We start from the raw sequence: 13,707 nt of genomic DNA, 5'->3' as shown, positions 1-13,707 counted from the left end.
TTGAGCAGCAACTTTTCAGTATTACTTGTGCTGACTTCAGACAACTTTTTTTAAAATAGCTAAAGTTGAGCAGAACATAAAGTGTTCCCACATACCCACTTCCTCCAACACAAATACAATTTCCCCATAATCAACATCCCCCACCAGTGTGGTTCCTTTGTTACAATTGATGAATTATGGTGTAAACTGTGAATTTTGTGGGATTATGATAGTACATGGACATATGGTCACCCGGGGTTCATAGTTTACATTATGATTCACTCTTGGTGTTTATTGTACATTGAGCAGATACATAATGACATGTATTCATCATTATGTATTATACCGAATATTCTCACTGCCCTAAACATATTCCATGCTCCACCTATTCATTGCTTATCCCCACTGCTTCTGGCAACCATTCATCTTTTTACTGTCTCCATAGTTTTGCCTTTTCCAGAATGTCATATAGTTGGGTTAATATAGTATGTTGGCATTTTAGATTGGCTTCTTTCACTTAGTAATGTGCATTTAAAGTTCCTTCATAGCTTTTCATGAGTTTTTAAGTGCTAAATAATATTCCATTAACTGGATATACCAAAGTTTATTTATGCATTCACCTACTGAAGGACATCTTGGTTGCTTCCAAGTTTTTGCAATTATAAATAAAGCTGCTATAAAACAAAAATAAATAAAATGTCGGATAATCTTAAAAGCAGCAAGAGAAAAGCAATTAGGATGCACTTCCAGTGTTGCCATGGCGGCTAACGCTACCACTAACCCGTTGCAGCTGATGCCTCTCACAGCGGTTCTCAACCTGTGGGTCACGACCCCTTTGGCGGTCGAACGATCCTTTCACAGGGGTCGCCTAAGACCATCCTGCATATCAGATATTTACATGACGATTCATAACAGTAGCAACATTACAGTTACGAAGTAGCAATAATTTTATGGTTGGGTCACAACATGAGGAACTGTATTTAAAGGGCCAGAAGGTTGAGAACCACTGCCTAGAGCTTGTGGACAAGTGTATAGGATCAAGAATTCAAATCGCGATGAAGAGTGATAAGGAAATTGTTGGCACACTTCTAGGATTTGATGACTTTGACAATATGGTACTAGAAGATGTCACTGAGTTTTAAATCACACCAGAATGAAGAAGGATCACTAAATTAGGCCAGATTTTGCTGAATAGAAATAATATAACAATGCTGGTTCCTGGAGGAGAAGGAACTGAAGTATGAATGGATTTCTTACGTTAGATTCTGTTTTGTCTTATACTGACAACAAAATATCATTTTTTTTAACCTTTCACTATCTAGATTTTGTGAAGCCACGTTTCCCGTTAAAGGGGAATGCTTTGAAGAGGCATTTAAATGCCATTTTTTAAGTTAGTCATGTTTAACTTGGGGGGAAAAGAACATTAAAGACTAAAATAAAGGTGGTTTGGGTTAATTGTCATTTTATTTATTATACTGCAATAGCCATTGGAACAAAGCTTATGGTCATTTTGTCAGTTGCTCTCTTGTCATTTTACATCTGTTTCCTTACTTATAGGACCATTTGGTTCTCAAAAATTGTTCCAAACAGAATGGTGAACTTTGAATTTTGAACAGGTGCATTTAACCTGAAATTATTCAATTCAGTTCAAACTGTGATGCTTTGAAATTAGGATTTTTCTACTGCACTCAAGTTTCAGTAACTTCTTTTAAAAACAAACAAGTAATCTGTGCACATTGTAGAAATGCAGACAAATGAAAACATCATACTTTGATGTCTATCCTCTTAGACTTTCTTGGTACACATTTTATATTTTAAAAAACTTCTTTGCCCTGCTTATGCTGTTTTGTGGCCTCCATTGAAGACTTTTTAAAAATTTAAATGGTGAATGTCTTTCCATGTCATATTTCAGCAACATTAATGTGTGCACAGTATTTCATTAAATGGATTTACCATAATTTATTTAGCCTATTATTATTGGCCACAGTAATCTAACTAAATCTTTATACATTTTCATTTTTCTTAGAAAACATTCAGAAGTATGTACTGTCAAAAGGTATATATTGTCATGTTGCTAACAAAACGTTTATAATTGGTGTTTTATATTTTACATACCACCATTGGCTGTGTTCTCTCTTCTCTCTTTGTCATTGTGATAGGCAAAACTTAGTATGTTTAAAATTTTCTTTATTAATTTTGTATTTTGTGGATTATGTCTATGAGGCTTTTGCCATTGAGATGCTTGTCTTGTTTTTTACTAATTTGTAAGAATTTTAAATAGATTCCTCTTAGTCATGTGTTTTGCAGGTAAATTCCCCAGTTTGTAGTTTGCCTGTTAGAGGTACATTTTTGACATAAATAAAAAATATTTTATGTAGTCAAAAAGAGAGAGAGAGAGAGAGAGAAAAGCAATTAGTTACTTACAAGGGAGCTCCTGTAAGACTGTCAGCTGATTTCTCAACAGAAGCTTTATAGACCAGAAGGGATTGGCATGAAATATTCAAAGTGATGAAGAGCAAGGACCTTGCAGCCAAGATTATTCCACCCAGCAAAGCTATCATTTAGAATTGAAGGACAGATACAAAGAGCTTCCCATACAAGAAAAAAACTAAAGGATTTCATCACCAACAAACCAGTATTATAAGAAATGTTAAAGGGTCTCCTTTAAGAAGAAGATAAAAAATATGAATAATAAAATGGCAAGAAATATATATATCTGTCCATTACTTTAAATGGTTTAAATGCTTCAATCAAAAGACATCAGGTGGCTGAATGGATAACAAAACAAGACCCATACATATGCTGTCCACAGGAGACTCACCTCAGATCGAAAGACAGACACAGACTGAATATAAAGGAGTGGAAAAGATAGTTCATGAAAATGGAAATGGGGAAGAAAAAAAAGCTGAGGTAGCAAAACTTACACCAGACAAAATAGACTTTAAACAAAGGTTATAACAAGAGACAAGGAAGAACCCAGCAATTGCACTTCTGAGTATTTATCCAAAGTAACACAAAGCACTAAATCAAAAAGACGTATACATCCATAGGTTCATTGCAGCAGCATTTAAAGTAGCCAAGATATGGAGCAACATAAGTGTCCATCAACAAATGAATGGATAAAGAAGAAGTGGTGAATACGTACAATGAATATGACTAAGCCATAAAAAAAGAATGAAATCTTACCATCTATAACAATATGGATTGCCGAACCGGTTTGGCTCAGTGGATAGAGCGTCGGCCTGCGGACTCAAGGGTCCCGGGTTCGATTCCGGTCAAGGGCATGTACCTTGGTTGTGGGCACATCCCCAGTGGGGGCGTGCAGGAGGCAGCTGATTGATCTCTCTCATCGATGTTTCTAACTCTCTGTCCCTCTTCCTTCTTCTCTGTGAAAAATCAATAAAATATATTTTTTAAAAAAACAACAATATGGATGGACCTAGAGCAGTGGTTCTCAACCTTCCTAATGCTGCTACCCTTTAATACAGTTCCTCATGTTGTGGTGACCCCCAATTTCATTGTTACCAACTGAACATAATTAAAGCATAGTGATTAATCACAAAAACAATATGTAATTATATATGTGTTTTTCCGATGGTCTTAGGCGACCCCTGTGAAAGGGTCATTCGACCCCCAAAGGGGTCGCGACCCACAGGTTGAGAACCGCTGACCTAGAGGGTGTTGTGCTGAGTGAAATAAACCAGACAGAGAAAGACAAATGTCAGACGATTTCACTTGTATGTGAAATCAGAAAAGGAGAACAGGCAGAACAGAAACAGATTCACTGATACGGGGAATATTGATGCTTGCCAGAGGAGAGGGGATTTGGGGGACTGGGTGGAAAAGGTGAGGGGATTAAGAAGTAAAAATTGGTAGTTACAAGTAGTCACAGGGAAGTACAGCATAGGGAACATAGTCAATACTGTGTGGTGTATGATGGGTACTAGATTTATCAAGGTGATCACTTTGTAAGTTATATAAAGGTCTAATCTGGGCTGTACACTTGAAACTAACATTGTACATCAACTATAATGAAAAATAAAAAATCATTTAAAAGAAAAAGTAAAATGAACATGATTTAAATGGCATAATGCGCCTTGTCCCTATACTAGGCCCTTTCATGTCTTTTATCTCCTGATTTCACAGTAATACTTTGAGGCAGATGATATTATTCACAGGTTCTTTGTTAATCTATATAGTCCTTATAAATTAAGTATCACAGATGGGGGAACTATGGGTCCCAGGGATCACATGACATGCTTGCAGTCACATGGCCCAGATGCCCCAGAGCAGGATACAGCTCATGTGTTTAATACTTTTCATCATTCTTATGTCTTTCCTAATCCCACTGAAGATTTCAGAAAACATATTGATGTAACGGTCATTTAATAAGAGGGTCTTTGAGTTTTGTCGTTTCTGCCCAGCCTGTTTTCTCAAGTTGACTTATTTATGCCAGAGGACCCTGGTGGCATGAAGAAACATCAGACTGGGTAGAGTAGACCTGGTGGGAATGCCTGTTTTGCCCTTTTCTCGATTTGGGCTCCTGGGCAAGTTATTTTATCTTTCCTGAGCCCCAGTACATTTGTCGGTAGAGGGAATTGGGTTGCTGTAGAATCAGAGGTAAGTCATGTATCAGAGTTCCTATCATAAGGAAAGTGTTCTACAATTACAGAATGGGTGAATGAATGAATGGTAGCGGTTACTATGCTTATTACTATTGCAAGCATATTTCATTTACTAAAACATAAATCTGAAATTAAATGTCCTGTCAGAAATTAAAATTCTTATCTCACTTTCCTCTGTTCTCTGTGAGGCAAAGTTTTAAAATCACCTGCCTGAATCATCTCCAGGCATGTGGAGCAGTGGCAAGACTTCCTAGTTGTTTGCACCCTATCAGGTTTCAGGGTACAGTGCTTATTGTTTGTTAAATGCTACATAGGATTCTAAAGAATTTGAAAGAAGTACATTTATCAACTTTTAGGCATTTTTGGGAATACACTTTAAAGTTTCAGTCAGAAGCTTTTCCTTATCCCAGGTTAATTTGCAAATGTTCTTTTATTTGTAATTTTAATCTACCTTTCTACTTCATTGCAGCAAATATTTCTGATTTGTTCCCCAAGACCCTGAAAGGCAGGCTCCCTTCCTGGGCTGTTGCTGTGGTTTCTCAATGAAGTAGAAAGCTTAGGTTAATAACTAAGCCATTCTCTGCACTGGGAGCTTTAGGAGGCCTCAGACTGCTCAACACCTATGGGGCAGGGATGCACTTCATAGAGCGAAACAGGCTTAGAGAGGTTCAATATCTCAACCCAATGTGCCTCCTGGATAGCTTGGGTTCATCAGATGTCAGATGGAGCCTGCTTCCTCTCCCTCCCTCCCCTCTCTCTTCCTTATCTCTCCTCCCTCTTTCTCTTTTTTTCTTCCTTTCTTTTTAGAAAGAGCTAAATTCCCGAGATGGAGCTTGGGAAAGAATATGTGGTGAGAGGGATCCTTTCATCCTGTGCAGTTTGATGTGGTCGTGGGTGGAGCAGCTGAAGGAGCCTGTGATAACCCAAGCGGATGTGAGCATGTTGGCTGACAGAATTGCAGATGCTGCAGACGCACTGTTTCTATTAGAGAAGGTAAGGTAGCTGCTGGACCAAGTGATACAGTTAATTATGTAAGTTCACACACTAAAAAAACCATTGTAAAAAGGGAATTCATATGGAATCACATATCTGGGTCTAATTTAAGTTTCTGTGTTTAAGTTTTTCCAAGAAATACCCAATATAAACATTTAGAAGATACAAAAATAAAAAGAGAAATGCCCATAATCCCAGGAGAGCCACTTTAAACATTTTCACGTCTTTCAGACTTATCACCACGTATGTTAACTTGGTAGAAATCATTTCATATACAACGTTATGCTTCATTTTTTGCTCAAAATTATAACATACGTATATTTCCATGTTTAGTGTAACATTTTCATAAATATTAACTTGATGGACAGGTAATACTCTAACACTGTGCAGATATGTTATAATTAACCATTTTCACTTTCAAGTATTCGTTTCTACTCATTTACCATAAGTGTACAATGTGAAGAGCTGTGAGGTAGGTTGGAACATGCACTCATTTGTATTTTCTGTGAAAGGGAAGTGTGTCACGTACATATGTATGTAGTCCATGTATAAAAGGTAGAAGACTATAAAAGGAAAAACAAGAAATCGATAGATAATGATGGTGATTGCCTTAGGGAACGTACTACGAGACAATAGGTCTAGGGAGGGAGGGAAGGAGACTGACTTGTCATTGTAGATCCTTCTAACCATAGAGAAATGTTACATTTTATTTAAAAATAGGCTTTGTTTTTATTTTAGGAAACTATTATCTCATAATCAGCCTTGCATTACCTACTGTGCTGCTGTGTCTCTCCTTTCCACATCTGCGCTACTGCTGGGGACGCAGACACGCAGACACACAGTGGTGTGATGCACGGCTTTAAGATGAGATGTTTCCTGCATTGGGAGTCCTCTTAGGCTGGTTTCTCAGCAGGTAAATTACAGAGATGAGCCTGGAGAAGGATTGAGGCAGTTACCCTTCTTGGGTGGTGGCGGGCCAGGCCCTTACTGAGCTGTAGATTCTGTGTTCACCTTTGTTCATCCCCCTGGCCCGGAAAGGTCGAGGATCCGTTTTACTGAAAAGGGAAGGTGACATAACTGCCCCAGGCACACAGCCTGTGGCTGAGCAGGATTCACGCTCACGGTTCTGGCACAGCGTGTGCTCCCATCGTCACTCATTCCATGCCCACGGGTAGGCGTTGGCATCACGTCAGGGGTTTCCTTCTGTCAGCGTCACTGTTGTGATCATGTGAGCTTGAGCAGATGTCCAGGTGCAGCCAGTGGTTCTGAGGGCCATGTGCACGGGATGCTCACTGTGCAGGGGTGGGGCTTCTCCTTTGTTTCTCTAAGGGCACCCCCAGGAACCAAGTCTGGACGCTTTGTCAGAGACCTTCTCCTAAGCTCCCAGGCTTCCCGAGGGCTGCCCGGTCTCTCCTGACACCCCGCCGTCCTCCAGTGTCTGCAGGCAGCAGGGCAAGCAGGTCCCTGGTTGCCGTTACATGTCAGCATACACAGCCCAACTGACGCCATTGTGTCCAGAAACAATAAGAGTGGATCATCTCTTCAGTTCACTTCAAGGAAAACATTTCATTTGAAATTGTGCTTCATGTAATAACTAAGCAGCTCCTGAAAGCATTCAGACACGTAACAGTAAACACTGGTAGAGCCCTTGGTAGAGAGTGTAGTGTTGGAGGTTATAAGCACTCGGTCACATGCCAGTTCCTGGAGCTCCACTTGCTTTGAGTTTATTTCTTGAGGAATTTTTCAAAAAAACTTGTTTGATTTCGATTTCTGCAAAAAACAGGACCAGCACCAGACTATTCTTTGCGTGTTGCACTGCCTGGTGAGCCTGCAGCCAGTTCCCGTGGATGTGGAGGAAGCTGTCCTGGCCCACGCCATCCAAGCTTTCACCAAGGTGGGTGGCGCTTTCCCTCCTTCAGACCACAGCAGCATGGTCTTTGCAAGTTAGAATCCAGAGGTCAGCTGCCTCCTCTAAAATAAAACTGTTAGCCACATCTCCTCTTCGGGGAAATGTGTTTGACGTTTCTTAAAAGTAGTTGCAGACTTTTGGCTCAAATTACCCGTTTTCTAACAGTGATATTAGAAAAGGCTGACCTGTGGGTTTTTTTGTAGGAGAACATTGAAACAAAGAGCTTTTATAAAGAGAAACAGTTGGGTATTGAGAAAATATTTTAAATGATGTGCTTGTAGGAGTCAGAGAATTTTGTTGTTGAGCCAGTTCTACCTTGGGTCTAAACAAGAAATCACCTAGTGAGAATTCAGTGTTCAGCATTGACGGTTAGGTAGTGTGTCCTATTGGCAAATCCTAAGCAGAGAGTAAAAAACGCTTCCTTCCTCTGCACGTCCTTCTGGCTTCTCACAATCTTTCCTGGCTGAAGAAGAGTCAGGTGCCTGCCAAGCGAAGAGGTTTCCCTTACCCATTCAGCCAATTTTTTGGTGCTTCTCACTTATGATATGGAAAAGTCATTGAACAAAGAAACCAGCATTTCAATGGTGGTGCCTGTGGTAAACACTAATGATATCAGTCATTATCGGTAATTCACCAGTCTCCTCCGCCTCCACTCTTTCCAAAGTGATATTATTCCAGCAGGCTTTCTTGTTCCTCATCTGGAGCTTTATGGCACTAAGTTTCCAGAGTCAGCAGCACAAACCCCAGTCACATGATCCTTTATGTCTATATTTTATTACATTTTCATAGGCCTTCATAGACCAAGAAGCTACTTGCTGTGTAGGGAAGGTTGTGGTTTGGTGCTTACCAAAGTAAACAGTGGAGACTGTTATTACTGTTAGTAAGTTTCTGTAAATATGATAGACAATATAATGAATGGTTAAGATAAAAATAAGTGTCTGATTTAACTGAAAATGATACTCAATATTGGTCTCTCCAAAATTCTTCACAACTCCTTTTGGCCTTTGAGGGAGATACTAGTGAAGAGTTAAATATACCAGCTGTTCCAAATCTGTCCATAAAAAGTTAGGAGAGAGTCCTTGGGCCTCTCCCCCTGTGCACAATCATAGGAGCAGTGTGTGACAGCTCTCGTCCTGGGCTTCCCATGTAGACAAGGCCGTGTCTCCCTTCACGCAGCGCTCAGCAGGCTTGCTGCAGCCCTGCATTGAGATCCTCGGCTATGGTGCAAATGCCCTGCTTGTGCAGCGTCCACCTGTGCCCTCCACATCACCCATGCGACCTGGAGGGCAAAGGAACCCACATGTGATTGTGTTGTTCAAGTTACAAGGTTGTTGGTCTCTGGCCCAGCAGTCCAGTGCCTCCTTCCAGGGTCCCCACGCCAGCAGATGTCAGCATGTGAGCAGAGTGAAATCCCAGACGCTTCCCAGCCCTTCACAAGGGGATAGCCCTCCCTCCCCCCAGGAGCAGGAGGAGGGGGTCACTGGCCAAGGGATCTCATCCTGTCACAGGAGTCACATGTGTCTTTGGGGGTGGGGTGGAAGCATGGTCATTGCTCTAGTTGTCCATCCTGCATCACTCCTAACCCTGCAGTACAGTGAACTTGGGCAGATAGTTTGCTTATGTGTACATGGTGCCTTCCCACCAAGGAAGCGGCTACATAGGTTTTTATGTGTGTCACACCCATGTCAGGATCTCATATTTAGTACTCACCGAAACCCTAAGGAGATGGGCATTGTGGCCTCCTCTTATAGAGAGGCCAGGGATGACCCGAGGCTGCATGGCTGGCAGGTGGAAGGCCACCCCAGTGCAACACTGGTAACTAGTGCACGTTGTTTTCATGAGGAGACCTTGCCCTTATATCATCAGTGATCAGGTTCTGGTTCCAAAACACACTGCACATTCAGTGTCGACCAGATTCCTGACAGTGTATGAGTAGACTACGTATACAGGCACTAGATTTAAGTCTTTGGGTTTTCATTGATCAATTTGTCATTGATGTAATTAGCAATTCTAATATGTAATTAAAATTAATGTGAGAAATGTATTGTGTGTACTTTTAAAATATATATTTTTATTGATTTCAGAGGGGAAGGGAGAGGGAGAAAGAGATAGAAACATCAGTGATGAGAGAGAATCATTGATTGGCTGCCTCCTGCACGCCCCACACTGGGGATTGAGACCACAACATAATCATGTGCCCTGACCGGGAATTGAACTGTGACCTCCTGGTTCATAGGTCACCGCTCAACTGCTGAGCCACGCTGGCCTGGCATATTATGTATGCTTTTAAATTTATATATAATTTTGCCCTAACCGGTTTGGCTCGGTGGGTAGAGTGTGGCCTGCAGACCAAAGGGTTCCAGGTTCAATTCCAGTCAAGGGCACATACCTCGGTTGCAGGCTCCTCCCTGGCCCGGGCCCTGGTCGGGGTGCATGCAGGAGGCAACTAATCAATGTGTTTCTCTGACATCGATATTTCTCTCTGTCTTTCCCTCTCCCGCTCTCTCCAAAAATCACTGGAAAATATCTTCGGGTGAGGATTTTAAAAAGTTAATTAATTTTAAAAATGTTATATATAATTTTGCTAATAAGTGTTACTTTTTCCCCATCCCATTTCTTTTCTCCCAAAATAGACTGGTTAAAATTCTTGTTTCAGTGTCCTGAATATAAATTTTCTTTGTCACAGGTTCATTTTGATTCTGAAAATGGACCCATAGTTTACAACACCCTAAAGAAAATATTTAAGCACACACTTGAAGAAAAAAGAAAAATGACAAAAGACAGCCCTAAGCCTGGTGTTTAGTGCAGCTGACTTTCCCTTCATTGCAAATATTTGAGACCAGAAGACCCAGGCAGCATTTCTGCTCATAGAGGAACAAGGTCAAGTGCAGAGCTGCTTCATCTCCCAGCACTTCGCTTCATGCTCTTGGTTGTGCTAAGAATGACTGCTTCTGTTTGGAGCAATTCTATATTTTAAGATATCGTTGAGCTACATTTTTATGTTGAAAAATTGCCATAAAGTTGGTGCCGCTTTATTTATTTAACTGAATTAATATTGTTGTATTACTATTTTAAGTAATGTATGTTTACATCCTTATTCTTTTTGACATTTTGGAAAAAAGTTGTAACTCTTCTTTCCAAAACAATTATCTTGTTGACAGAACTCCTACCATTTTTACCAAGTAGATGTCAGTAGTAAAATCTCAGTGTGTATCCATCCCCTGATGCATGATGTAAGGAAGTCACCAAGTGTCTTATACCAAGTGTTTCTTATTTCTTAATAAGAAGGTTGTTGATACAATGTTTTTAAAGGATTTTTTTCAATTGTTGAAATCTTTTGTGTGTGTTTTTTTCTTTTTATAAATGTGGCAAAGGGTTTCAAAATATATTCTATTTCAGAGTAGTTTAGTTTTATTGTTAAAGGAATGACTGTGAGATGGTTGGGTTTTTTTTACTTGTAGAAAGTAGACTTGCTCAGGCTTCTCGACAATGTTGCCAATCTTTGCTGTCACAGGAGACAGGAGTGGTTCTCACACATCAGCCTTATTCCCACTCCCCTGGGCTGCTGCTGAGTCAAATAGCATCTTTACAGAGGAATTGGGCTCAGTGGCGGGCACGGTGGGAAGCTGCTCTGAAGCAGGACCCCACAGAAAGGCCGGCCTCCAGGCACTGCAGCCCTCCCCAGTGCCATGTCTGTTCATGCTGACGGTGTGATAGCGTGAGATCTGGCCCATACCTCCCAGTCTGCCATTCTATAGACCAAGTTGCCTTTGACTGCCTTTTGACTAGAACAAGTACGATTTTTAAATTGAATTTGACCCACTTAGGTTATATTCGCCCTACTGACTTTAGATAAGAACCTAAACTGGTTCCTTGTAGAACCAAACTATCAATCAGCTATTGAAGCCATAACTAATATTCAAATGAACAGGTGGGGTACCTAGGCCAGGTCAGAGAGGATCCAAGTTTTTCCCAATAAAGGTGATATTAATCAAACCATTTTCAAACTAAAGAAACTACTTAATCATAAAGACAGAATGTCAGGAAAAGCTAATTAACAACAAATGAAATTTCTCTAACTTCTGCCTTTGTGAATCAAGCTCTAGCACATTAAAAATATTTCAGTCATTATCAGTCTTACTAACTCTGCTGGCAAACACTAAATGCCATTTCCTCCCACACTGTTTGCATTTTCTTAGGAAATCAAATCCAACGAGTTTTAATGAACCGGGTTGTCCATTCCTGATATTTCTCATTTTCAAGTGCCTGATTTAGGAAATTAGGAGAGAAGACAATTGCATTTTATCCAAAGATATGTTATTAAAATGTTTTGTACCCAAAAAGATGTCTGTTCTCTTCTCATTCAGTCTCATGTGGGCAAGTGGCACCACGGCGTGTCTGATGGTGTGACCCCCAGGGCACCTCTAAAATCTACACCCACTCGCAAAGGAGAGCTGGTGGGAGAGTTCATTAGGCTGTGTACAGTTACTGTATTTATTTGAATAAAAGTGAAAATAACCCAAACGCTTATCTTGTACTTCTTCAGCTTGAGAGTCATGCACATCCTGATGCAGTTGGTGGTTAGACTATCCTGATGGGCAGACTGAGCTGTTGGCTGAACAGGCAGCTAGTCAAGCTCTCCTCAATTCCGACTCTGTGGGTTCAGAATGACCAAGGGTATCAGGGGACCCGGGTTGGAGAATTCTAAGAGGAATGGGCAAGGAAAATAAGGCTGACAAGATTCCTGACTTCCTGTATTTAAATGGATGAGGAATTCTTTGTTGCCCAGAGAATAGAAATCTACCTATAGGAAGAAGTTACGGGTTGCGAAATTCAGCTCAGCACAAGTGGGCATTCAGAAGTTCCTACCCCAGGGAGCACATGCATTGTCTTGCCTATTTCTCTCACCAGACCTAGAGAGGAAAGATTCTTGCCTGAGGAAGGAATCCCACCCATTCTGAGTGACTTTGAACCATGCCCTCCTCCTCCTGAAACCACCTGCCTGTGGAGCTTGGAACCAGGTAGAGCTGCCCAGCACAGAGGGCCCCATCAGGGACCCTGAAGCCCTCTTAGCATTCGACTCCATGATGGCATCATAGAGCCTCAGCTGGTCCGTAAGTGTAGTGAAGATGCCCCACATGTTTGGTCTGGGAAGACTGCACTGGCTGTGCTGCTCACAGGGCCTCTAGCACAGCACACTTAGGACGTGAACGATTTCTGCCACTTCTGGGCTTTGCTACTTTATAGCATTGGCTGATGCTCTTTGAGATAAAGTAATGCTGCTTCAGAGATTGCTTTGTCTATTTGCATAACTCAAAAGTACTGTGCTGATCAGCTTAGTCATATCTCTAACCAGCCTCCCAGTATTATCTGAGAAAGAGCATGTGCTGTCAATCACTCTAGATTCCATGAAAATAGCAATAGTCATAGTTAATAGAGATAACATTCCTATTTTCTCTTAAATGGAGAGTGCTTCTATGCCTGCTGCTATTTCAGGCTCTTCTCTAGATGTCTGGAAAATGTTCCAGAAACAGTGTCTTGTAGACAGAGTGCATGCCTCAAGTTCTTGATATTCGAAGGGCTACAAATAATTTGGGGCTAGCTTAAAAGTGACTATTTACTCATAGGATCTTTGTTCCAAATTTACAAGCATTGATGTATTTTCAGTGCAAGTAAATCAAGAACAGCATCCCCTTTGGTGCTTTTTGTTTGTGTAAATGTGGCCCAGGATTAGCACCTTATTTTAAGTTGTTCTTTACAATGTGAGATGGTTGAATATTATGTACAGATAAAAATGGCATGACACAAGTCCCACAAATCCTGTTACCCAATGGTGCATTACTTTTTAGTCATGCTTTTAGACATGAGCTGATGTTTGATTAGCCCAGCACTACAATAAAACTGATTTATAAGTAATCACAATGGGGCCATTTACTAGTGGAGCTGTGGTGAACCTTCATTCCAAGCCAGCCAATAAAACATGCAATCACTGAAAATAATCTATCCACTTATATAAAAACCCTGGGTATAACATCACGTCCAGAAGCCCTGCAGGGGTCGTCTTGGAAATGGCTGCGCCCTCCCCCAGCTGTTTCCCAGAGGGCGAGGTTTCAGGCGGGAACCCGCCCTCGGAGCAGAGTGTGGAAGTACTGAGTCCTGGGTTGCCTTGCCAGAGCTGTTTCCCGCGAGGCCTGAGGGAAG

General features: G+C 41.1%; 1 protein-coding gene and 1 pseudogene across 3 annotated transcripts in view; both read left to right on the top strand.

The window, feature by feature from the left end:
• PTPDC1 (protein tyrosine phosphatase domain containing 1) overlaps positions 1–12,017 on the top strand; it is an 89,246-nt gene extending 77,229 nt beyond the window's left edge. For all 3 annotated transcript variants that reach the window (XM_070400791.1, XM_070400792.1, XM_070400793.1), the window contains 3 exons: positions 5,412–5,597; positions 7,381–7,491; positions 10,193–12,017. In XM_070400791.1, coding sequence (XP_070256892.1) covers positions 5,412–5,597; positions 7,381–7,491; positions 10,193–10,309 — 414 coding nt within the window. In that variant the 3' untranslated portion in view covers positions 10,310–12,017. The remainder of the gene's footprint in view (positions 1–5,411; positions 5,598–7,380; positions 7,492–10,192) is intronic.
• On the top strand, positions 563–1,872 carry LOC138998777 (U6 snRNA-associated Sm-like protein LSm5 pseudogene; annotated as a pseudogene).
• Positions 12,018–13,707: the final 1,690 nt, after the last annotated feature.

This window comes from Myotis yumanensis, unplaced genomic scaffold (assembly GCF_028538775.1).
Source record: "Myotis yumanensis isolate MYYU_CA2020_CCGP unplaced genomic scaffold, mMyoYum1.0.hap1 SCAF_21, whole genome shotgun sequence".
Taxonomy (NCBI): Eukaryota; Metazoa; Chordata; class Mammalia; order Chiroptera; family Vespertilionidae; genus Myotis; species Myotis yumanensis.
Note: the sequence above shows the minus strand (reverse complement) of the source record. Positions and strands in the feature narration are given on the sequence as shown.